At 42.9% G+C, this 26,516-nt stretch overlaps 1 protein-coding gene across 5 annotated transcripts in view; it reads left to right on the forward strand.

Annotated features, from left to right (window-relative positions):
- Positions 1 to 26,516, forward strand: part of LOC137373462 (MAPK/MAK/MRK overlapping kinase-like) — a 208,999-nt gene that overhangs the window by 161,791 nt on the left and 20,692 nt on the right. For 2 of the 5 annotated variants that reach the window (XM_068038288.1, XM_068038289.1), the window contains exon 13: positions 10,186 to 10,270. The exons of the other annotated variants lie outside the window; for them this stretch is intronic. In XM_068038288.1, the coding sequence (XP_067894389.1) occupies positions 10,186 to 10,260 (75 nt within the window). In that variant the 3' untranslated portion in view covers positions 10,261 to 10,270. The remainder of the gene's footprint in view (positions 1 to 10,185; positions 10,271 to 26,516) is intronic. 5 annotated transcript variants of the gene reach the window in all.

Consider the following 26,516-nt stretch of genomic DNA (forward strand, 5'->3'; position numbering starts at 1 on the left):
AATTGTTTGAAGAGGCGACTAATGCAGTGGATAGGGGGATGTCTGTGGATGTTATTTATTTGGACAAGCAGAAGGCATTTGAAAAAGTTCCTCATAAGAGACTGTTAGCTAAAGTTGAAGCCCATGGAATTGAAGGTGAATTATTGACCTGGTTAGGAAGTTGGCCAGAGATAGAGAGTGAAGATAATGGCCAGGTACTCTAATTGGCAGTATATAATGAGTAGTGTCCCACAAGGATCTGTGTTGGGGCCAAAACTATTAATTAATTAATTGATTAATGACTATTTAATGACTTGGATGATAGGATAAAAAGCCATATATTCGGATTTGCTGATGACACAAAGATGGGCGGCAGTGTAGATGGAAGCATAACATTACAAAGAGATATTGATAGATTAAGTGAATGGGCAAAACTAATGGCAAATGGATTTCAATGTAAGCAAATGTGAGTGTCATCCACTTTGAACCTGAAAAGGATAGAACAGGGTACTTCCTAAATGGTGATGAGCTAGAAATAGAGGAGGTCCAAAGAGATTTGGAGTTCAGGTACATAGATCATTAAAATGTCATGAACAGGTATAGCAAATAATCAAAAAGGTTAATGAAATGATGCCCTTTATCTAGAGGGATAGACTACAAGAAATCATGCTTCACCTGTACAAAACCCTGGTTAGACCACAACTGGAGCACTGCGAGCAGTTCTGGGCATCACACCTTAAGAAGGATATATTGGCCTTGGAGGGAATATAACTTAGGTTTACCAGATTGATACCTGGACTCCAAGGGCGAAATTATGAGAAGAGATTACATAAGGGCGGCACAGTGGCGCAGTGGTTAGCACCGCAGCCTCACAGCTCCAGCGACCCGGGTTCAATTCTGGGTGCTGCCTGTGTGGAGTTTGCAAGTTCTCCCTGTGTCTGTGTGGGTTTCCTCCGGGTGCTCTGGTTTCCTCCCACAGCCAAAAGACTTGCAGGTTGATAAGGTAAATTGGCCATTATAAATTGCCCCTAGTACAGGTAGGGGAATATAGGGACATGTGAGGATGTGGTAGGAATATGGGATTAGTGTAGGATTAGTATAAATGGGTGGTTAATGGTCGGCACAGACTCGGTGGGCTAAAGGGCCTGGTTCAGTGCTGTATCTCTAAATCTAAAAAAAAAATCAAACAGGTTGTATTCCCTGGAATTTAGAAGGTTAAGGGGTGATTTGATTGAATTTTTCAAGCTATTGAGAAGAACATACAGGATAGATAGTGAGAATCTATTTCCACTGGTTGGGGAGTCTAGGACTAGGGAGCACAACTTGAGTACTGTGTGCAGATCTGGTCACCTCATTACAGAAAGGATGTAATTGCACTAGAGAGGGTACAGAGGAGATTTACGAGGATGTTGCCAGGACTGGAAATTGCAGCTTTGAGGAAAGATTGGATAGGCTGGGGTTGTTCTTCTTGGAACAGAGAAGGCTGAGGCGACATCTGATTGAAATGTACAAAATTTTGAGGGGCCTGGATAGAGTGGAGGTGAATGGTCTATTCACCCGAGCAGAGAGGTCAGTGATGGGGCGGGGGTGGGGTGGGGGGGGGGGGGGGGTACGTAGATTTAAAGTAATTGGTAGAAAAATTAGAGGGGAGGTGAAGAAAAACATTTTCACCCAGAGGATGGTGGGGGTCTGGAACCTGCTGCCTGAAAGGGTAGTTGAGGCAGAGAGCCTCAACTCATTCAAAAGGGGTCTGGATATGCACCTCAGGTACCATAATCTGCAGGGCTACGGACCAAATGCTGGAAGGTGGGATTAGAATAAGTGGATCATTTTTCGGCCAGCAAAGATACGATGGGCCAAGTGGCCTCTTTCTGTGCCTTAAACTTTCTATGATTTCTATGATTCACAGTCTAAAAATTAGAGCCAGCCCTTCCAGGAGTGAAATTAAGATACACTTCTACACATAAAGGTTGGTAGAAATTTGGAACTGTCTTCCACAAACGGCAATTCATACTAGATCAATTGTAAATTTTAAATCTGAGATTAATAGATTTTTGTCATCCAAAGGTATGAAGGGATATGGGGCAAAGGCAGGTATATGGAGTTAGATCGCAGATCAGCCGTAATCTCATTGAATGGCGGTACAGCCTTGAGAAGCTAAATGGTCTACTTCTGTTCACAGAATCATAAAATTGCTACAGGGCAGAAGGAGGCCATTTGGCTCATCGTGTCTGTACCGGTTCTACTAATGAGCATTTCACCTAGTGCCACTCACCCGCCTTCTCCCCGTAACCCTGCACATTCTTCCTTTTCAGATAACAGTCTAATCCCTTTTGAATGCTTCAATTGAACCTGCTTCCACTGCACTCGCAGGCAGTGCATTCCAGACCTTAACCACTCGCTGTGTGAAAAAGTTTTTTGTCATGTTGCTTTTGCTTCATTTACCTATTACTTTAAATCTGTGCCCTCTCGTTCTCCATCCTTTCACGAGTGGGAACAATTTCTCCCTATGTACTCTGTCCAGACCCCTCATGATTTTGAATACCTCTATCAAATCTCCTATCAGCCTTCTCTTTAAAGAAAACAGTCCCAACTTCTCCAATCTATCTTCATCAACGGAACCATTCTCGTGAATCTTTTCTGCACTCTTTCTAACGCCATCACATCCTTCCTAAAGCGGAGCCCCCAGAACTGGACGTAATACTCCAGCTGATGCCAAACTAGTGTCTTATACAAGTTCAAGATAACCTCCATGCTTTTGTACTCTATGCCCCTATTAATCTTCTTTGGCCTCCTTGTATCGAGAGACAATGGGTAAGTGACTGGAGGTGGTCAGTGGTTTGTGAAGCAGAGCCTGGAGTGGCTATAAAGGCCAATTCTAGAGTGACAGACTCTTCCACAGGTGCTGCAGATAAATTTGGTTGTCGGGGCTGTTACACAGTTGGCTCTCCCTTGCGCCTCTGTCTTTTTTCCTGCCAACTGCTAAGTCTCTTCGACTCGCCATGCTTTAGCCCCGCTTTTATGGTTGCCCGCCAGCTCTGGCGATCACTGGCAACTGACTCCCACGACTTGTGATCAATGTCACAGGACTTCATGTCGCGTTTGCAGACCTCTTTAAAGCGGAGACATGGACGGCTGGTGGGTCTGATACCAGTGACAAGCTCGCTGTACAGTGTGTCCTTGGGGATCCTGCCATCTTCCATGCGGCTCACATGGCCAAGCCATCTCAAGCGCCGCTGGCTCAGTAGGGTGTATATGCTGGGGATGTTGGCCGCCTCGAGGACTTCTGTGTTGGAGATACAGTTCTGCCACCTGATGCCCAGGATATTGTATGCTTTATTAATCGTGCTCTCAACCTCTGCTGCCACTTTCAGCTACTTATGCACATATACACTGAGGTCCGTCTGCTCTAGCACACCCTTTATAATTGTACCCTTTATTTGATATTGTCTGTTTATGTTCTTCCTACCAAAATGTGTCACTTCACATTTCTCTGCATTAAACTTCATCGGCCACCTGTCCGCCCATTCCACCAACTTGTCTATATCCTTTTGAAGTTCTGCACTATTGTCCCCACAGTTCACAATGCTTCCAAGTTTTGTATCATCTGCAAACTTTGAAGTTGTGTTCTGTATACCAAGGTCTAGGCCATTAATATATATCAAGAAAAGCAAAGATCCCAAAACTGATCCCTGGGGAACTCCACTACAAACCTTCCTCCAGCCCAAAAAAAAAATCCATTAACCACTACTGTTAGTTTCCTGTCACTCAGCCATTTCTGTATCCATGTTGCTACTAACCCTTTTATTCCATGAGCTATAACTTTGTTCACAAGTCTGTTGTGCAGTACTGTATCAAATGCCTTTTGGAATTCCATGTGCACCACATCAACTGCATTGCCCTTATCAACCTTCTCTGTTACCTCATCAAGAAACTCCAGCAAATTAGTTAAACATGATTTTCCCTTAAGAAATCCATGCTGGCCTTCTTTAATTAACCCACATTTGTCCATGTGACTATTAATCTTGTCCCGAATTATTCTTTCCAGAATTTTCCCCACCACCGAAGTTAAGCTGACTGGCATGTAGTTGCTGGGCTTATCTTTACACCCTTTTTTGAACAAGGGTGTAATGTTTGCAATTCTTCAGTCCTCTGACACCACCCGTGAGTCTAAGGAAGACTGAAAAATTATGGCCAGTGCCTCCGCAATTTCCACTCTCATTTCCCTCAGTATCCTTGGATGCATCTCACCTGTCCTGGTGCCTTATCCACTTTAAGTATAGACAGCCTATCCAATACCTCCTCCTTATCAATTTTAAACCCTTCTAGTGTCTGAATTATCTCCTCTTTCACCATTGCCTGGATTGCATCATCTTCCTTATTCATTTAATATTTCAACTGTGCCCTCTGCCTCCATGCGCAAATCCCCTTTTATGGTCCCTAATCAGCCCCACTCCTCCTTTTATCACCCTTTTACTATTTGTATGTCTATAGAAAACTTTGGGATTCTTTCTATGTTAATTACAGGTCGCTTTTCATACTCTCTGTTTGCTTCTCTTATTTGCTTTTTCACTCCCCTCTGAGCCTTCAATATTCAGCCTGGTTCTCAACAGTATTTTCTACCTGGCACCTGTCATAAGCACACTTTTTCTTCTTTATCTTAATCTCTACCGGTTTATCATCCAGGGAGCTCTGGATTTGTTTACCCTATCTTTCCCCTTCGAGGGAACATATCTTGACTGTGCCTGAACTATCCCTTCTTTGAAGGTAGCTCATTGTTCAGCTACCGTTTTTCTGCCAACCTTTGACTCCAATTTATTCGTCCCAGATCCGTTCTTACCCCATTGAAATTGGCTTTCCCCCAGTTAATTATTTTTACTCTGGATCATTCTTTGTCCTTTTCCATAGTCAGCCTAAACCTTATGATACTATGGAAAGCATAAACGGGATTGGACAAAGCTGGAAAGCATAAACAGGATTGGACAAAGTCAGCATGGGTTTATGAAAGGGAAATCATGCTTAACAAATCTACTGGAGTTTTTTGAGGATGTAACTGGTAGAATAGATAAGGGACAACCAGTGGATATGGTGTATTTGGATTTTCAGAAGGCTTTTGGTAAGGTTCCACATAAGAGGTTTGTGTGCAAAATTAAAGCACATGGGATTTGGGGTAATATACTGGCTTGGATTGAGAATTGGTTGACAGACAGGAAATAGACAGCAGGAATAAACAGGTCTTTTTCAGGGTGGCAGGCAGTGACTAGTGGGGTACCACAGGGATCAGTGCTTGGGCCCCAGCTATTCACAATATATATGAATGACGTCAGTGAGGGAACTAAATGTAACATTTCCAAGTTTGCAGACGACACAAAGCTGGGGGGGAATGTGAGCTGTGAGGAGGATGCAAAGAGGTTCCAATGTGATTTGAACAAGTTGGGTGAGTGGGCAAATGCATGGCAGATGCAGTATAACATGGATAAATGTGAGGTTATCGACTTTGGTTGTAAAAACAGAAAGGCAGATTATTATCTGAATGGTGATAGATTGGGAAAAGGGCAGGTGCAAGGAAACCTGGGTGTCCTTGTACACCAGTCACTGAAAACAAGCATTCAGGTGCAGCAGGCAGTTAGGAAGGCGAAAGGTATGTTGGCCTTCATTGCAAGAGGATTTGAGTACAGGAGCAAGGATGTCTTACTGCATTATACAGGGTTTTGGTGAGGCCACATCTGGAGTATTGTGTGCAGTTTTGGTCTCCTTACCTGAGGAAGGATGTTCTTGCCATGGAGGGAATGCAAAGAAGATTTACTAGGCTGATTCCTGGGATGGCAGGATTGACAGATGAGGATAGATTGGGTCGACTAGACCTATATTCACTAAGGTTTAGAAGAATGAGAGGGGATCTCATAGAAACCTATAAAATTCTAACAGGACTAGACAGGCTAGATGCAGAGGGAGGATGTTCCCGATGGCTGGGGAGTCCAGAACCAGGGGTCACAGTCTCAGGATACTGGGTATGCCATTTAGAACTGAGATGAGGGAAATTTCTTCACTCAGAGGCTGGTGAATCTGTGGAATTCTCTACCGCAGAAGGCAGTGGAGGCCAAGTCATTAAATATATTCAAGAAGGAGATAGATATATTAATGCCAAAGGGATCAAGGGATATGGGGACAAAGCGGGAGCAGGGTACTGAATTAGACCATCAGCCATGATCTTTTTTGAATGGTGGAGCAGGCCCAAAGGGTCGAATGGCCTACTCCTGCTCCTATTTTCTATGTTTCAATGATTACTGTCCCTTAAATGTTCTCTTACTGACACTTGATCCACTTGGCCAACCTCATTCCCAAGAACCAGGTATAGCAGCGCCTCCTTTCTCGTTGGACAAGAAACATACTGCTGTAGAAAATTTTCGTGAACACACTCTAGGAACTCTTGCCCCCTACTGCCCTTTACACTACTACTATCCCAGTCTATGTTTGGATAATTAAAATCCCCCATTATAACTATCCGATAATTGTTGCACCTCTCTGTAATTTCCTTGTAAGTTTGTTCCTCTACATCCTTCCCACTAGTTGGTGGCTGATAGATAACACCGACCCCTCTGGGACATCCTTATCTTCAGCACCGCAATGCTCTCCTTAATCAGTACCGCCACCACCCTCCCTTTTTTCCCCTTCCTATCTTTCCTGAACACCTTGTATCCAGCAATATTTAACACCCAGACCTACCCTTCTTTGAGCCAAGTCTCTGTTATCGCCACAACATCATATTTCCACATGTCAATCTGCACCTGTAACTCATCAATCTTATTAGCAACACTCCGTACTATCCTATTAGGAATCTAAAGCCCCTCCCTCCTGCACCACCTTTCCAGCCACGCATTCATCTATCCTACCCTCCTGTTTCTATACTCACTTGTGAATGTTACTGGGATTAATCCGGAGATTACTACTTTTGAGGTCCTGCTTGCTAATTTCTTACCTAGCTCAATAAACTCTTTCTGTCGAACCACAGCCCTCTTCCTACTAATGTGGACCACGACTGCTGGCTGTTCCACCCACCTCAGGGTGCTCTGCAGCTGTTCAGTGACATCCTTGATACTGGCACCAGGGAGGCAACACATCATCCTGCATTCACATCTACGGCAACAGAAATGCCTGTCCCCCTATCGGATCTCCGATCACTATCGCTCTTCAAAGTATTTGCCCCTCTGTGCAGCCGTGGTGCCATGGATTTGGCTCTGGCTGTACTCCCAGATGAACCATCACTTTCCTCAGTACTCAGTACTGATTGGAGAGTAAGACACATTCAAGGGTCTCCCACACTACCTGCCTGTTTCTTCTTGACTGTCTGGCGGTTGCCCATTCCCTTTCTCCCTGCATACTCTTATGCTATGGGGTGACCACATCTATAAATGTGCTATCCACGAAGCTCTCAGCCTCACAGATGCACCGCAGTGAAGCCAGGTGTTGCTCAAGTTCCAAAACCTGGAACTCAAGCTGCTGGAACTGATGACAGTTGATACATATGGTTATCCAGGATAGCATAGTTCCCACATAGCACAGGATGTTGGAGCAGCCCTGCCATTCCTTTACCTGTTAGTTAATAACATTGCTACTGCTAATAAACCTTTACCAATACTAATAAACTTTACTACTATTACTAAACCTTAATGTTAATAAACCTTATTAATACTGATAAACCCTACTAATACTTAATACACCTTACTAGTAGTAATAAACGTTACTTTAAAAAAAATATAGGACACACCAGTTGTTAGAAAATGCTCACACACCTTGAGAAGGTGGTGGTGTGGTGCTGTTAGGAAGGGAGTTCCAGGATTTTGACCCAGCGACAGTGAAGGAACGGCGATATAGTTCCAAGTCAGGATGGTGTGTGACTTGGAGGGGAACTTGCAGGTGGTGGTGTTCCCATGCATTTGCTGCCCTTGTCCTTCTAGTTGGTAGTGGTCGTGGGTTTGGAAGGTGCTGTCTAAGGAGCCGGTGCATTGCTGCAGTGCATCTTGTAGATGGTACACACTGCTGCCACTGTGCGTCGGTGGTGGACGGAGTGAATGTTTGTAGATGGGGTGCCAATCAAGTGGGCTGCTGTGTCCTGGATGGTGTCGAGCTTCTTGAGTGTTGTTGGAGCTGCACCCATCCAGGCAAGTGGAGAGTATTCCATCACACTCCTGACTTGTGCCTTGTAGATGCTGGACAGGCTTTGGGGAGTCAGGAGGTGAGTTACTTGCCTCAGGATTCCTAGCCTCTGACCTCCTCTTGTAGCCACGGTATTTATACGGCTATTCCAGTTCAGTTTCTGGTCAATGGTAGCCCCTATGATGTTGATAGTGCGGGATTCAGCGATGGTAATGCTCTCAGAGTTCCTAGGTTTTTTATAGCTAGCAGAGAGAAAGGGATGTGAAATTTTCATTAAAGCAATCTGGTGCACTCATCTTGTTGCACCATCTTCTACTCTAATCATTATTTTCCTTGGATAACCTTGATTTACTTAGTCATCTTCCCTAATTTTCTGACAGTTGTCCTGCACTATAAGCTTGGTTACTGACATGTCTTCCCTGTCCTCCAACATCATATATTTTGAAGTGTAAATCCTGCTCCAATCTCAGTACAAGAGCTCATTGTGGCAGACTCATCCACTGGAATGACTGCTGGCTACAAGAGTATCAAAGCTTGGTTCTTCTCATTACAAAGACATGTCAGGGTCCAGCCAAGCATAAAGTGCATCTACATTCCCAGATCAGATAGAAAATTGAAGGTGAGAATGGAATGTTTGGAAGACCACTGCTATTTTTAACTAAGCAATCGCTGAGCATGTTCTACAACAGCTCACAGATGGTGTCTTCACATAATCTCTTGCAGCATCAATTAGCCAATGTATCTAAGATCTTGTGTTAACACAATGGGGGAGGATAAAGTGCACATGGTTCGAACTAGGAGATTTTTTCTCTAAAATGATGTGATGTTAAAAGAGAAAAGCCAAATCTATGGTGGATAATCTAACGTTATTAAAAAATCATATTTTACATGGCTAAGAGAAGATAAGCTTTCAGTGTAACAGCCTAACCATCTAATTAACAAAAAACAACTTCCACAACTTTTCCTTGGTAAAAGAAATATGATTTCTAATTTTATCTACATTAACTACATGATCCATTAGCAAATTGCTCTATGGATACTGATAAGAAAACATCAGAGACTTTAAAAAAATTGGCTAATTTAATCGCAAACTTATTTCTTAATTAAATAGAAGAACATTCCGAGCACTTGTTTGGTGCCAGTAACTTTAATTTCAGTTAGTTTGTTGGATTCTGCTGGTTACTAAATTTTCAGTGTTCTGTCTGCATATATAAAATCATATACATAAATATAATTTTACTTTTTATATATTTATTTTGATTTGAAATTGCTTATGTCTTATTACAAACATCCTTTGCTATTCCAATGTTCATATAATTTTGAAGAAAGACTGTTGTCTCTAACTCATTTTATTAGTGCGAAATGCCCTAACAGCTGAGTGAATTGGGAAACAGCATAATCTTTCCTTATTATCAACATTTTGAAATACATTTAATATATAAATATTTGAACATAACACTAAAGACCATGTCATAGATCGTCTTCCAGAATTTGTAACACTCATTTTGAAGTTGTATGCCTTTTTATTATTGTTTAGTTCCTGAGAAATACTGAGAAGTATTCAAACCCTGAAGGATGATATTTGTTCAGTTATGTTTACCATTATTTGTTTTTGCATGTATTCTAGAATTGGTCATACTAAGGACCTCTTTTTCCTCATGCTAAAGGTTTGTAATTGGTTTTTTTCCAACAGATGTTCCTGCTGACATTCCCAATTTACAACTTTTGTCCTATACTGTATGGCTCTGGATTTCAAATTTATATCCCTCTGTAGTTATTTTATTTATGTACAGACTGGTTGTGAGAAATACTTGTTTATAATATTCCCTTTATGGATAAGACTAGTAAGATTGACCAAAGATTAATTTCTCCAGGAAGGAATTTCTCAGTTTTCCATTTAGTTGTGGCACTTTCCTGTGACTCAAGGAAGAGATTTGGCAGGAATGAGTTAAAAAGACTTTTAGAAGTCAGGGACCTTTGGGTGTATAAGCAAGGAAGGAGCGTTATGTTTGTTTTCCTGTCTCTTTCCTTTAATTCCCCCCAAAATAGGAGGACCCATTCAATCTTTCTACTCTTCAGAACGAGATTGTGTCAATCAGGAAGACTACTGATGACCAGGGATAATTTAGTTTAGGTAAGATTTTCTTTTACATGCTTCTGGAAATCCCTCCATTGACACAGGGAGCACCTCACCACCGTACAAACATTTATTTCTAAAAGAAGCCGCCAATCAGCCAATGCAACAAAAAACAAATGTCACTGCAGACAACACACTCCAAAATGCAAGAGTAATGAACATGGTGTGGTGGGAAATCCCATTTTGAATAAAGCTAGATTTACACTATTGAAATTCATAACTCAACTGATTGATTTGATTAAAAATGAGGAAAACATAGGCATGTATTATCAAATTCTAAGAAAGAAAATGGGAGCAGCATGAGAAATTGGTTTGGTCTTAGACAAGGTGGGCCAACCAATCAAAGATACAGAATGATACAAAATTATAAAAAGAGGTTCACCCAAAAGACATCCGTTATATTGTTTATTGACTAATACGTGATGCAAAAGGATACACCCAAACACAAAGATCCACACCATGCATTGTGCATTATACTTATTCATGCAGAAAAAGATAAAGTTAAGAAAAAAGTTTAAATGGGAGGTATGGGGAGGAAAGGGAAAATCAGCAATTCATCACTGAAAATACAGGATATAGAAATTGGACCATGGAAAACGGGCGCAAAAAAGGTCCAATTTCATGGAGCTGTATCCTATGACTCAAAGACACCTGAAATATGTCCAACCCCTTGCTTATGTTAACGAGAGGCCTATCACCTTTTTTTTAGGCTTCCTTCCCAAAATTCTGCTGTCCTAACAGTAGCTGCACCAGGCCATTTACATTCAGGAGAACCAGGTCTACGTGGAGGCTGCTACCAAAAAGGTAAGTTTCCTAAAAACAAAACAAATCACACCTGAATTTGGAGCCAGGAGGTGCAGGAGTGCTCCTAGTTCCACAGCAGACCGGAAGACTGTTGCCAGTCCCTGTTCAACTCCTTCCTGATCACCTACTCTCCACAGGATCCGAGGACCTATCTGAGGGCCACTGCCAATGTTGCAGTGGTCCAAAATTGATATTCATTTCTCCAGTGTCCACAGTTTGCTGGTCTAATTTAAATGAGCCCAATTTTGATGGCCTCTGACATATGTTTTTTGGTGCAGGGATCATCCTAATTCTATAATAAAAGCAAAATACTGCAGATGCTGGAAATCTGAAACAAAAACAGGAAGTGCTGGAAATACTCAGCAGGTCAGGCAGCATCTGTGGAGAGAGAAGCAGAGTTAACGTTTCAGGTCTGTGACCTTTCATCAGAACTGGCAAAGGTTAGAAAAGAATTAAGTTTTAAGCAAGTGAATGGGGTGGTGGGGGGGAATGGTGGGGAAGAGAACAAAAGGGGAGGTGTGTGATCGGGCAGAGAGCGCAGGAGAGATCGAATAACAAAGCAGTCCTGGGACAAAGGCAAAGAGTGTGTTAATGCTTGTGGTGAAAGACAAAACAACAGGCCAGCACTATCCAATTTCTACTCCCATATCCCTGAAACCAATCTCTCACTAATTTAATCCTTTATCCAGAAGAGAGGAAAACTGGTAAATATGATTGGTTTGAGGGTACAATCTTGCAAGGATGTAGTTAGTACCTTTGTCTTTAGTTCTTCTTTTGCAAGCAAATAGTGGTAGCTAGGTTTTTTTAAGGAGCAGAACTGACATTCACATTCAGATATGGATGCTCAAGAATTTTTGATATGATTGGAGCTCATTGGATCAATATAAATTAAGATAAAATGAAACAGATACCAGTTTCTCTTCTGGAGAAATAAACAGAAGAAAATGCTCTGCATCACCAACAAGCTTTTGCATCTGCTAGAAAATTATTTATCTGGAAAAAGCTGTAAGATTACACCTTCAAAAAGAAAATCAAAGGCCTTTGCAGTTCTACTATCAAATAAATGAGTGAGAACTTCGAGCCTTTTATTCTACCAACTTAAAAACCTAAGTCTTGCTATCCCAGGAGAGATGTCATGGTTATTCAAGAAAGAATTGGCTAATGGAGCAAGAGGAATGGTAGAAGAAGCTGTTAAGTGAAAAGAGCATGGAGAGCGGGAGAGGCTTCATTGAAAAGAGCGCGGAGTGCTGGGAGAGGCTATCCTCTATCCAATCCTGTATCCTATCAGATGCTCTGTTAAGTTGAACCAGCTCATTCAAGAAAATCAAGTGTGACATCATAGGCAAGCAGGTAGGTGATTGGTTGGGGAAGAAGCTACCTGTTTGGTGAGTATTTGGTAGGTGATTAAGGTCTATTCTAATCCTAATGTTTAAAATAGTAAAGGAACTAGTGGTAAGCTTAATATATTTAAAAAAAGGAAAATACACTAAATCATTGAATAAAATAATTAAGTAGTTAATTAAAACACATTAAGGATGGCAGGACAGGTGATGTGTCACGGCTGCAGCATTTGGGAGCTCCTGGATGCCACTGTGATCCAGGGCAAACACGTCTACAGTAAGTGTTTGCAGCTCGAAGAGCTTGGCTCAGAGTCATTGAACTGGAATCCGAGCTTCAGACGCTGCGACACTTCAGGGAGGGGGAGAGTTACCTGAACATTTTGCATTTGCAACAATCTTTAGCCAGAAGTGCCAAGTTGATGATCTATCTCGGCCCCCTCCTGAAGTCCCCAGCATTACAGATGCCAGACTTCAGCCAATTTGATTCACCCTGCGTGATATCAAGAAACGACTGAAGGCACTGGATACTGCAAAGGCTATGGGTCCTGACAATATTACAGCAATAGTACTGAAGACCTGTGCTCCAGAACATGCCGCACCCCTAGCCAAGCTGTTCCAATATAGCTATGACACTGGCATCTACCTGGCAGTGTGGAAAATTGCCCAGGTATGTCCTGTACACAAAAAGCAGGACAAGTCCAACCCAGCCAATTACCGCCCCATCAGCCTACTCTCTATCATCAGTAAAGTGATGGAAGGTGACATCAACAGTGCCATCAAGCAGCGCTTGCTTAGCAATAACCTGCTCAGTGATGCTCAGTTTGGGTTCCGCCAGGGCCACTCAGCTCCTGACCTCATTACAGCCTTGGTTCAAGCATGGACAAAAGAGCTAAACTCAAGAGGTGAGGTGAGAGTGACTGCCCTTGTCATCAAGGCAGCATTTGACCAAGTATGGCATCAAGGAGCCCGAGCAAAACTGGAGTCAATGGGAATCGGGGAAAACACTCTGCTGGTTGGAGTCATACCGAGTGCAAAGGAAGATGGCTGTGGTTGTTGGAGGTCAATCTTCTCAGCTCCAGGACATCACTGCAGGAGTTCCTCAGGATAGTGTCCTAGGCCCAACCATCTTCAGCTGCTTCATCAATGACCTTCCTTCAATCATAAGGTCAGAAGTGGGGATGTTCGCTGATGATTGCACAATGTTCAGCACCATTCGCGAATCCTCAGATACTGAAGCAGGCCGGGTAAAAATGCAGCAAGACCTGGACAATATCCAGGCTTGGGCTGATAAGTGGTAAGTAACATTTGCGCCACACAAGTCCCAGGCAATGACCATCTCCAACAAGAGAGAATCTAACCATCTCCCCTTCACATTCAATGGCATTACCATTGCTGAATCCCCCACTATCAACATGCTAGGGGCTACCATTGACCAGAAACTGAACTGGAGTAGCCATATAAGTAGTGTGGCTACAAGAGCAGGTCAGAGGCTAGGAATCCTGCGACGAGTAACTCACCTCCTGACTCCCCAAAGCCTGTCCACCATCTACAAGGTACAAGTCAGGAGTGTGATGGAATACTCTCCACTTGCCTGGATGGGTGCAGCTCCAACAACACTCAAGAAGCTTGATACCATCCAGGACAAAGCAGCCCACTTGATTGGCACACCATCCGCTAACATTCACTCCGTCCACCACCGACACACACTGGCAGCAGTGTGTACCATCTACAAGATGCACTGCAGCAACGCACCAAGGCTCCTTAGACAGCACCTTCCAAACCCACGACCTTTACCACCTCAAAGGACAAGGGCAGCAGATGCATGGGAACATCACCACCTGCAGGTTCCCGTCCAAATCACACACCATCCTGACTTGGAACTATATCGCCGTTCCTTCACTGTCGCTGGGTCAAAATCCTGGAACTCCCTTCCTAACAGCATTGTGGGTGTACCTACCTCACAAGGACTGCAGCGGTTCAAGAAGGCAGCTCACCACCACCTTCTCAAGGGCAGTAAGGGATGGGCAATAAATGCTGGCTTAGCCAGCGACGCCCACATCCCATGAATGAATAAAAAAATAATAATTTTGTACCAGGAGGCGGTCACACCCCTTAGGATAGGGTCTTCTGATTTGGTCAGTTGTCAGGGACAGGAGAGTGTAGCTGCAGCTGAGGCAGGTAAGTGGACCCAGAGGGCAGGAGTGCAGGAGCCTCAACCTTTGCGATTGTCCAACAGGTTTGAGATTCTTTCAGCTTGTTTGGATGAGAGTGGGGGCTGCAGGGTGGATGAACAACCTGACTATGGCACCATGGTACAGGAAGTCATTCAAGTGCAGAGAGAAAAAAGGAATGTAGTGGTAGTAGGGCAATGTATAGTTAGGGGGATTGACATTGTTCCCTGCAGCCAAGAGCGAGAGTCCAGACGGCTGTGTTGCCTGCCTGGTGCCAGGATTTGGGACATCTGCTAACGTCTGGAGAGGAACTTTCAGTGGGATGGGGAGGATTGTCGTGGTCCATGTAGGTACCAAAGACATAGGCAGGACAAGGAGAGGTTCTGCATAGTCAGCATGAGGAACTAGGCACCAAATTAAGAAGCAGAACCTCAAAGGTAATAATCTGTGATTACCTGAGCCACATGCAAATTGGAATAGATCATATAAGATTAGAGAAATTAATGCATGGCTCAAAGACTGGTGTGGTAGAAGTGGGTTCCAGTTCGTGGAGCACTGGCACCCGTACTGTGGAAAGTGGTGGCTGTACTGTTGGGACGGTCTACACCTGAACCATGCTGGGGCCGGTGTTCTAGCGAGCCATATAATTAGGGAAGCAGAGAGGGTTTTAAACTGAACAGTGAGGTCAAGGGATCAAATTTGGGAAGATATGTGGTAAATCAAGGAGTAGAGACAAGGCAAGAGAGAAAGGTATTAATATGGGAAATGATAGACTGTTGACAGGAAGGGACAGAGCGTACAAATCTAAGTGTAAATCAACAGATAAGACTAGAGGTTACAAAAATCATCAAAGGACAAAACTAAAGGCTCTGTATCTGAATGTATGTCGCATTTGAAACCAAACAGATGAACTGAGTGTGCAAATAGAAATAAATATGTATGATCTGATAGCCATTACAGAGACATGGCTGCAGGATGACCTAGATTGGGACCTGAATATTGAAGGGTACATGGCATTTAGGAAGCTAGGGAAAGATGGAGGGGTAGCTCTGTTAATTAATGATGGTATTAGCGCAATAGAGAGGGATGACCTAAGTTCAGGAAAACAGGATGTAGAAGCAGTTTGGGTCGAGATGAGAAATCATAAAGGCAAGAAGTCACTTGTGGGAGTGGTGTACAGGCCACCTAACATTAACCACATGTAGGACGGGGTATAAAGGAAGAAATAATGGCAGCTTGTCAGATCAGAAAGGTACAGTGATAATTATGGGGGATTTTAGCCTACATATAGACTGGAAAAATCAGATTGGCAGAGGTTGCCTAAATGAGGAGTACATAGAATGTTTTCGGGATAATTTCTTGGACCATACGTTCTGGAACCAACCAGAGAGCAGGCTATACTCGACCTGGTATTGTGCAACGAGATAGGATTAATTAATAACCTCATAGTTAAGGTTCCCCCAGGTAGCAGCGATCGTAATATGATTGAATTTTACATTCAGTTTGAAGGAGAGAAGAGTAGGTCTAAGACTAGTATTTTAAACTTAAATAAGGGCAATTATGAGGGCATGAAAGCAGAGCTAGCTAAAATGAATTGGCAAATTAGGTTAAGGGATAGGTCAATAAAGATGCAGTGGCAGATATTTAAGGGGATACTTCAGAATACGCAGAATAGATACATTTCAACAAGAAAGAAAAATTCCAAGGGTGGGACCCGCCATCCTTGGTTAACTAAATGAGTTAAAGATAGTATCAGACTTAAAGAAAAAGCCTATAATTGTGCAAAGATGGGTCAGAAGATTGGATAGAATATAAAAAACAGCAAAGAATGACTGAAAGATTGATAAGGAAGGTAAAATTAGAGTACAAGAGAAAGCTAGCTAGAAATATAAAGATAGATAGTAAGAGTTTTGATAGATATTTTAAAAAGAAAAGTTAACCAAGTTGGTCCTATAGAAAGTGAGTCTGGGGATTTATAATGGATAATAAGGAGATGGCAGAACAAGTATTTTGTATCGGTCTTCACTATTGAGGATACAAGTAACATCCCAGTATTAGCTGTAAGTCAGGAAATGGAAGGGAGGGAGGAACTCAAGAAAAGTACAATCACCAGGAAAGTGGTATTAAAAAATTATTGGAGTTGTGGGCTGACAAGTCCTCGGGTCCTGATGGACTTCATCCTAGGGTGTTAAAAGAAGTAGCTGGTGAGATAGTTGAGGCGTTAGTTTTAATTTTCCAAAATTCCCTAGATTCGGGGAAGGTTCCGTTAGATTGGAAAATAGCGAATGTAACTCCTTTATTCAAAAAGGGAGGGAGACAGAAAGCAGGAAACTACAGGCCAGTTAGTTTAACATCTGTCTTGGGGAAAATATTAGAAGCTGTTATAAAAGATGTTATAGCAGGGCATTTCGAAAAATTCAAGGTAATCAGGCAGAGTCAACATGGTTTTGTGAAAGGGAAATCATGTTTAACCAATTTATTGGAGTTATTTGAGGGAGTTACATGTGCTGTGGATAAAGGGGAACTGGTGGATGATTTGTGCTTAGATTTCCAGAAGACATTTGATAAGGTGCCACATCAAAGGTTATTGCAGAAAATAAAAGCTCATGGTGTAGGGGGGTAACATATTGGCATGGATAGAAGATTGGCTAGCTAACAGGAAACAGAGAGTAGGCATAAATGGGTCATTTTCTGGTTGGCAAGATGTAACAAGTGGTGTGCCACAGGGACCTGTGCTGGGATGTCAACTTTATACAATTTATATAAATGACTTAGATGAAGGGACTGAAGGTATGGTTGCTAAATTTACTGATGACACAAAGAAAGGTAGGAAAGTAACTTGTGAAGAGGATATAAGGAGGCTACAAAGGGATACAGATAGGTTAAGTGAGTGGGCAAAGACCTGACAAATGGAGTATTATGTGGGTAAGTGTGAAATTGTCCACTTTGGCAGGAAGAATAAAAAAGAAGCATGTTATCTAAATGGTGAGAGATTGCAGAGCTCTGAGATCTGGGTGTCCTAGTTCATGAATCACAAAAGGTTAGTATGCAGGTACAGCACGTAATTAGGAAAGCTAATAGAATGTTATCATTTATCGCAAGGGGAATTGAATACAAAAGTAGGGAGGTTATGCTTCAGCTACACAGGGCATTGGTGAGACCACATCTGGAGTACTGTGTACAGTACTAGTCTCCTTATTTAAGGAAGGATGTAAATGCATTGGAGGCAGTACAGAGAAGGTTTACTAGACTAATACCTGGAATGGGCGGGCTGTCTTACGAGAAAAGATTTGGACAGGCTAGGTTGTATCCACTGGAATTTAGAAGAGTAAGAGACGACTTGATTGAAACTATAAGATCCTGAGGGGTCTTAACAGGGTGGATGTCGAAAGGATGTTTCCTTTTGTGGGAGAATCTAGAACTAAGGGTCAATGTTTAAAAATAAGAGGTCGCCCATTTAAGACAGAGATGAGGAGAAATTTTTTCTCTCAGAGGGTTGTGAGTCTTTGGAATTCTCTTCCTTAAAAGGCAGTGGAAGTAGAGTCTTTGAATATTTTTCAGGCAGAGGTAGATAGATTCTTGATAAGCAAGGGGGTGGAAGGTTTTCGGGGGTAGGTGGAAATGTGGAGCAATCAGTTCAGCCACGAACCTATTGAATGGCGGAGCAGGCTTGAGGGGCCGAGTGACCTACTCCTGTTCCTAATTAGTATGTTTGTATGTAACCAGTCTCCAAATCATAGGGTGACCCAGATCAAAGGATGAGATTGCAATGGAACTGGGGCACTTAATTGATATAGCAGAAAGAAAGTTACAAAGTATAGCAAGCAGCATTTCTACACCTGCTCTTACACTACCTGCAGTTGACCTGTGAAGAAGTGATGCAGTTCTACATGGAATGAAACTAAGTAATATGTCAGTCTAATCTGTATATTAACCTGGAATTTGAAAACGCATAGCAACCGGGGAAGAATCTCCATTTTTAGGACAATCACTGGAGCATAACTCATTTGGCCAAAACCCCTTTAATGATCGGAAACAAGGACACAAGAAATAGGTGCAGAAGTAGACCATATGGCCCATCGAGCCTGCTCCGCCATTCAAAACAATCATGGGTGATCTTAGGATGCAACTCCATTTTCTCACCCACTCGCCAACCCCCTTGATTCCCTGAGAGACCAAAATTCTGTCTACCCCATCCTTAAATGCATTCAACGATGGAGCATCTGCAACCTTCTGGGGTAGAGAATTCCAAAGCTTCACTATTAGTCTTATGTAATATTTACAGATCAGATGTGACCAGCAGTTCAAGTGTTTAGAAAAAGTATTAGTTCATTAGCAAGAAAGTCTGCATGTTCTGCATCCCTCTTCCTCTACAGAATCTTGTCAATTTGTTTATCCTGTTGTTACTTTTGGGTACAATTGTGTCCTGAAAAATTAAAATTAGTTACTATATTTTTTCCAAATAATTGCAATTCATAAGCTCCTTAAAGTACTATACTAAATCCATAGCTATCAACTTGGTATATGGCCTTCCATCCCAATGGAGCACCATATTGTTCAATATCCAACATCACATTTGAAAAAATGTACCATATAAAATCATACATGATGATAACAACCTGCATTTAATATGGAACCTTCATCTGGGCTAAATTTGTGGGAAGGAGAAGTCATCTTATACATGGTACACTGAGGTTTTTCTTGCTGGTGGAATAAATTAAAATAAAGATGGTGGATCCAGCAGCAACATTGTAAGAGTTTGTTTCCCCAGGACTCTGATATTTAAATAACTGCTCTCAATCCAAGCTTTACTCTCAGTTCCCACTGCTGATTTTAAATCTCCTCTTTCACTTCCGTTCTGTCAGCAGGAAGAATTGCCATTTAAATATCATAGCCCTGGAGGAGCAAGAAAGTAGCTGACCAAAACACGCGATAAGACTGTTCAGGCTCCTCCAACACTATTTTTCAAATGTCAAAAATCATTCACTTCAGTAATGAATGGCTGGAATTTATCAGAGCTCAAAAGAGTCAAAAAGATGAAGGTTACATAAACAACACAATAAGCTGACAGTGCCAGACTGGTAAAGCAGAGGGCCAGTTGACAGCCGATAAAAATGCACTGCACTCCTCTGGTGCTGCAGGACTGCATTTTGCTGTAGAAATAATGGTGAGGCTGACCGCGCTGACCATTCTTAAAGTGTCATTCAGACAGCATCTTCCAGCGATTGCACATGAGCAATTACATGCAGAAATCAGGAAGTTGCTATCTGTGTTGCCCTGCTCCTCCAGAAGCTATGCTATACCCACATCTCACCGAGAGACAGCACTGAAATGCATGCAACTGCATGAGTTTGCTGTACTTGTGATAGATACCCATTTATGCTTGCCAGAAAAAGTTAGAGCTTGTTCATTCCAGAGTAAATAAAGTTTTAACAGTATGATAAGTCTTAATTACTGCCAAACAATCTCTCTGGCACTGAAAATTAACTTTTACTCATATGGAATATCATACTTCCAGATATTAATTATTATTGGAGATGTTAAAAAGGTAAATAACATTTTCTTCATTTTTTCCTGATGATCGCTGTAATGCTCCTGCTGCTGACTTAAAATTGAAAGCATTCAGCATGATGCATGGATAAAGATCAAATTTAAAATTGGTACTAGAACTCAAGACTGATGGGTTGCTGTTTAAACATTAAAAATTTAAAAGAATAGATGGACAACAGCTGATGGGAATGGGCTGGTTGAAATGAGAAAGAACATAGAAACAGCAGACTTTTGTCAGAGAAATAGGAGCATAAGAATTAGGAGCAGGAGTGGGCCACATGGTCCATCGAGTCTGCTCAGCCATTCAGTAAGATGGCTGAACTGTTACATCAATTCCAGTTTTGCACCCTGTCTCCATATCCCTTGATTACGGTATTGCCCAAAAATCTATCAATCTCAGTTTGAATATACTCAACAATGAACATCCACAGCCCCTCTGGCGTACAGACTCCTTAGATTAGATTAGATTAGATTAGAGATACAGCACTGAAACAGGCCCTTCGGCCCACCGAGTCTGTGCCGACCATCAACCACCCATTTATACTAATCCTACACTAATCCCATATTCCTACCAAACATCCCCACCTGTCCCTATATTTCCCTACCACCTACCTATACTAGTGACAATTTTTAATGGCCAATTTACCTACCAACCTGCAAGTCTTTTGGCTTGTGGGAGGAAACCGGAGCACCCGGAGAAAACCCACGCAGACACAGGGAGAGCTTGCAAACTCCACACAGGCAGTACCCAGAATCGAACCCGGGTTCCTGGAGCTGTGAGGCTGCAGTGCTAACCACCGCGCCACCGTGCCGCCACAACCGCCTGAGTGAACAAATTTTTCCTCTTCTCAATGAGTGATTAACTGGTGATCCCCTTATCCTGAGACTATGGGCTGAATTTTACGAGTGGTGTCGGGACCCCAATGATGGGGGTAAAAAAGGACTCCCTCGGCAGTTTTACCACAGGCACCCTCCTAAATGGCTACCTGTGGCTTGCCGTCCAATTAAGGATGGTGGGTAGGCTCCTGATCCTGCTGGCCCAATCAAAGGGCCAGCAACTATGAAGGCTCAGCAGCACCACCTGGAGAGGTGGTTGCTGTTGAGGAATGTAGGAGATCTGGGGCCTACAGCAGGTAAGTTTAAAAAAAAATCATTGGGTCCCAGTGTTGGAGGGGAAACCCTTCCTGGGAAATCGTTGGGGTCTGCCTTCTGTTATGGTCAGGTGAGGAGGGGTTGAAGGGCTTCCCTCTTTTCTCTCTCATTGTTCGACCACAGTAGGTTTAATTCTTCCTTAAAGTGGGTGTACATGTCAATTCAGTAGGTGTTTGATTACTTATTTGCTATGATCATAACAAGAACAAATAGGACAGGTTTTCTTAAGTTACCAAAGAAAGAGGTGAACTTTATTGTACCTAAACCAAACAAATAAAAAACATGCTAACTTTTACTCACATACACACTATTATAGAGGTTTACACACACAAATAGGTTACAGAGTAGGGAAAGGTAGATTGGTTGAGTTAGAGTCTATAAATAAAGGTACACAGTCTGTGAAGTTTGGTGATTCGGCTGGCTTCTAGCTGAATTCAGTGGTCCTGAGGCTTTTAGTTTGAAGAGGTAGATGACTGGTTTGGTGGGTCTTTTGGCGACAGTGATGCAGATAATTTCCTCCAATGGAGTTTCTGATTGTAGTCAGAGTATGCAAAGGTGGTCAGTCAACAAGCAGGATTAGAAAGCTTTCAAGCTGGAATGGAGAGAGAGAGGGACCCCCACTTAGCGTCTGCTCATGTCAGAGTCCAGTTGCTTCTCCTCTGCTGCAGAGAACAACACCAGCTTAAAAACCACAGATGGGGAAGGGCTTGTCGCATGACAGTCACTCAATGATTCAAACATAGCAGTTATCAGTATTTCTCTGCTTACTGAGAGAATAGGTAGTTAGAACATAGAACATAGAACATTACAGCGCAGTACAGGCCCTTCAGCCCTCGATGTTGCGCCGACCTGTGAAACCATCTGACCGACACTATTCCATTTTCATCCATATGTCTATCCAATGACCACTTAAATGCCCTTAAAGTTGGCGAGTCTACTACTGTTCCAGGCAGGGCGTTCCACGCCCCTACTACTCTCTGTGTAAAGAAACTACCTCTGGCATCTGTCCTATATCTATCACCCCTCAACTTAAAACTATGTCCCCTCGTGTTTGCTATCACCATCCGAGGAAAAAGGCTCTCACTATCCACCCTGTCCAGCCCTCTGATTATCTTATATGTCTCTATTAAGTCACCTCTTCTCCTCCATCTCTCTAACGAAAACAACCTCAAGTCCCTCAGCCTTTCCTCGTAAGACCTTCCCTCCATACCAGGCAACATCCTAGTAAATCTCCTCTGCACCTTTTCCAAAGCTTCCACATCCTTCCTATAATGCGGTGACCAGAACTGCACGCAATACTCCAGGTGCGGCCGCACCAGAGTTCTGTACAGCTGCAGCATGACCTCGTGGCTCCTAAACTCGATCCCCCTACTAATAAAAGCTAACACACCATATGCCTTCTTAACAGCTCTATTAACCTGGGTGGCAACTTTCAGGGATTTATGTACCTGGACACCAAGATCTCTCTGCTCATCTACACTACCAAGAATCTTCCCATTAGCCCAGTATTCTGCATTCCTGTTACTCCTTCCGAAGTGAATCACCTCACACTTTTCCGCATTAAATTCCATTTGCCATCTCTCAGCCCAGCTCTGCAGCCTATCTATGTCCCTCTGTAACCTACAACATCCTTCGGCACTATCCACAACTCCACCGACCTTCGTGTCATCCGCAAATTTACTAACCCACCCTTCTACGCCCTCATCCAGGTCATTTATAAAAATGACAAACAGCAGTGGCCCCAAAACAGATCCTTGCGGTACACCACTAGAAACTATACTCCAGGATGAACATTTACCATCAACCACCACCCTCTGTCTTCTTTCAGCTAGCCAATTTCTGATCCAAAGCACTAATTCACCTTCAATCCCATACTTCTGTATTTTCTGCAATAGCCTACCGTGGGGAACTTTATCAAACGCCTTACTGAAATCCATATAGACCACATCCACGGCTTTACCCTCATCCACCTGTTTGGTCACCTCGTCAAAAAACTCAATAAGGTTTGTGAGGCACGACCTACCCTTCACAAAACCGTGCTGACTATCTCTAATGAACTTATTCTTTTCAAGATGATTATAAATCCTATCTCTTATAACCTTTTCCAACATTTTACCCACAACCGAAATAAGGCTCACAGGTCTATAATTACCAGGGCTGTCTCTACTCCCCTTCTTGAACAAGGGGACAACATTTGCTATCCTGCAGTCTTCCGGCACTATTCCTGTCGACAATGACGACATAAAAATCAAGGACAAAGGCTCTGCAATCTCCTCCCTGGCTTCCCAGAGAATCCTAGGATAAATCCCATCTGGCCCAGGGGACTTATCTATTTTCACACTTTCCAAAATTGCTAACACCTCCTCCTTGTGAACCTCAATCCCATCTAGCCTTGTAGTCTGTATCTCAGTATTCTCCTCGACAACATTTTCTTTCTCCACTGTAAATACTGACGAAAAATATTCATTTAACACTTCCCCTATCTCCTCCGATTCCACACACAACTTCCCACTACTATCCTTGATTGGCCCTAACCTATCTCTAGTCATTCTTTTATTCCTGATATACCTATAGAAAGCCTTAGGGTTTTCCTTGATCCTATCCGCCAATGACTTCTCGTGTCCTCTCCTTGCTCTTCTTATCTCTCCCTTTAGATCCTTCCTGGCTAGCTTGTAACTCTCAAGCGCCCTAACTGAGCCTTCACGTCTCATCCTAACATAAGCCTTCTTCTTCCTCTTGACAAGCTCTTCAACTTCTTTAGTAAACCACGGCTCCCTCGCTCGACAACTTCCTCCCTGCCTGACAGGTACATACTTATCAAGGACACGCAGTAGCTGCTCCTTGAATAAGCTCCACATTTCGATTGTGCCCATCCCCTGCAGTTTCCTTCCCCATCCTACGCATCCTAAATCTTGCCTAATCGCATCATAATTTCCTTTCCCCCAGCTATAATTCTTGCCCTGCTGTATATGCCTGTCCCTGCCCATCGCTAAGGTAAACCTAACCGAATTGTGATCACTATCACCAAAGTGCTCACCAACTTCTAAATCTAACACCTGGCCGGGTTCATTACCCAGTACCAAATCCAATGTGGCATCGCCCCTGGTTGGCCTGTCTACATACTGTGTCAGAAAACCCTCCTGCACACACTGGACAAAAACAGACCCATCTAAAGTACTCGAACTATAGTATTTCCAGTCAATATTTGGAAAGTTAAAGTCCCCCATAACCACTACCCTGTTACTCTCGCTCCTGTCAAGAATCATCTTTGCTATCCTTTCCTCTACATCTCTGGAACTATTTGGAGGTCTATAGAAAACTCCCAACAGGGTGACCTCTCCTCTCCTGTTTCTAACCTCGGCCCAGACTACCTCAGTAGACGAGTCCTCAAACGTCCTTTCTGCCGCTGTAATACTTTCCTTGATTAACAATGCCACACCCCCCCCTCTTTTACCCTCTTCTCTGTTCTTAGTGAAACATCTAAATCCCGGAACCCGCAACATCCATTCCTGTCCCTGCTCTACCCATGTCTCTGAAATGGCCACAACATCGAGATAACTTGGTGAAAATCATCCTGTGCTTTTTGTATGTTTTTTTTTTCTGTGCTCATCCAGCCTGACCAACAATTCCTCCTCAGTTAGGATACTTGACTTGCAGTTGCCACCACCATCACCACCCTCCAAACCTGGCACAAAGACCTTTTTGGGCTTAGGGTTTTCCTTTGGCTTATGAGCTTTTCTGTGTCTCCCTTCAGAATTTAATTCTTTAATTTCTAGGTCTTCAATCTGAATTTCCTCCCGATTCTGGGTCACTTTGCTGGGACCCAGGCAATAGTGATTTTGTCTTATGGGAGGGGTCTCTCCAGCATCCACAGCGTGTAGGGTTAAGGTTGTGTACACTGGTTTGTCCCTGCAGATCCCTTTAAATGCTGTGAGCAGCCTTGTCAGGTCTCCTCTCTGTTCTGCATTTAAATAGGAGAGTACCGTATCTAATTTTCCCTGACCAGAACTGCACACAGTACTGAAGTTGTGGCCTAACCAATGAGTTAAACAGTTCCAGCAGACCCTCCCTGCTCTTGTATTCTATACCTCGGCTAATAAAGGAAAGGATTCCATATGCCTTCTTAACCACCTTAACCACCTAATGTCCTGCTACCTTCAGGGATCTGTGGACATTCACTCCAAGGTCCCTCACTTCATCTACACTTCTCAGTACTTACCCATTAATTGTGTATTCCTTTGCCTTGTTTGACCTCCCTGAATGCATCACCTCACACTTCTCCAGGTTGAATTCCATTTGCCACTTTTCTGCCCACTTGACCATACCATCAATATCTTCCTGCAGCCTGCAGATATCCTCCTCACTATCTACCACACGGCCAATCTTTGTGTCATCTGCAAACTTCTTGATCCAAATCGTTAATATATACCACAAAAAGCAGGGGTCTCAGTACTGAGCCCTGTGAAACACCACTGGAAACAGCCCTCCAGTCGCAAAAACACAGTCAACAATTACCCTTTCTTTCCTGCCACTGTATCCACCTTGCTGCATTTCCCTGGATCCCATGGGATTTTATTTTTTTAACCAGTCTGCCATGTGGAACCTTGTCAGAAGCCTTACTAAAATCCATGTAGACCATTTCAACTGCACTACGCTCATCTATCTTCCTTGTTACTTCTTCAAAAAATTTGATCAAGTTGGTCAAACAAGATCTTCCTTTAACAAATCCATGTTGACTATCCTTGATTAACCTGTGCCTTTCTAAGTGACAGTTTATCCTGTCTCTCAGAATATATTCCAATAATTTGCCCACTACTGAGGTTAGACTGACTGACCTGTAATTATTCAGTCTATCCCTTGCTCCCTTTTTAAACAGAGGTACAAAATTAACAGTTCTCCAATCCTCTGACACCTGTATCTAGTGAGGACTAGAAAATGATGGTCAGGCCTTCCACTATTTCCCCTCTTGCTTTTTTTAACAGCCTGGGTTCCATTTCATCCGGCCCTGATGATTTATCAGTTTTCAAGGATGCTAATCCCATTAATACTTTCTCTTTCCCTATGTTTATCATATCCAATACTTCACACCCCTCTTCCTTAACTACAACATCTGCATTGTCCCCCTCTTTTGAAGACAGACGAGAAATATTCATTAAGAACAATACCAACATCTTCCGCCCCTACACATAGGTTACCTTTTTGGTCTTTTATGGGCCCTACTCTTTC

Source organism: Heterodontus francisci, chromosome 9 (assembly GCF_036365525.1).
Source record: "Heterodontus francisci isolate sHetFra1 chromosome 9, sHetFra1.hap1, whole genome shotgun sequence".
NCBI lineage: Eukaryota > Metazoa > Chordata > Chondrichthyes > Heterodontiformes > Heterodontidae > Heterodontus > Heterodontus francisci.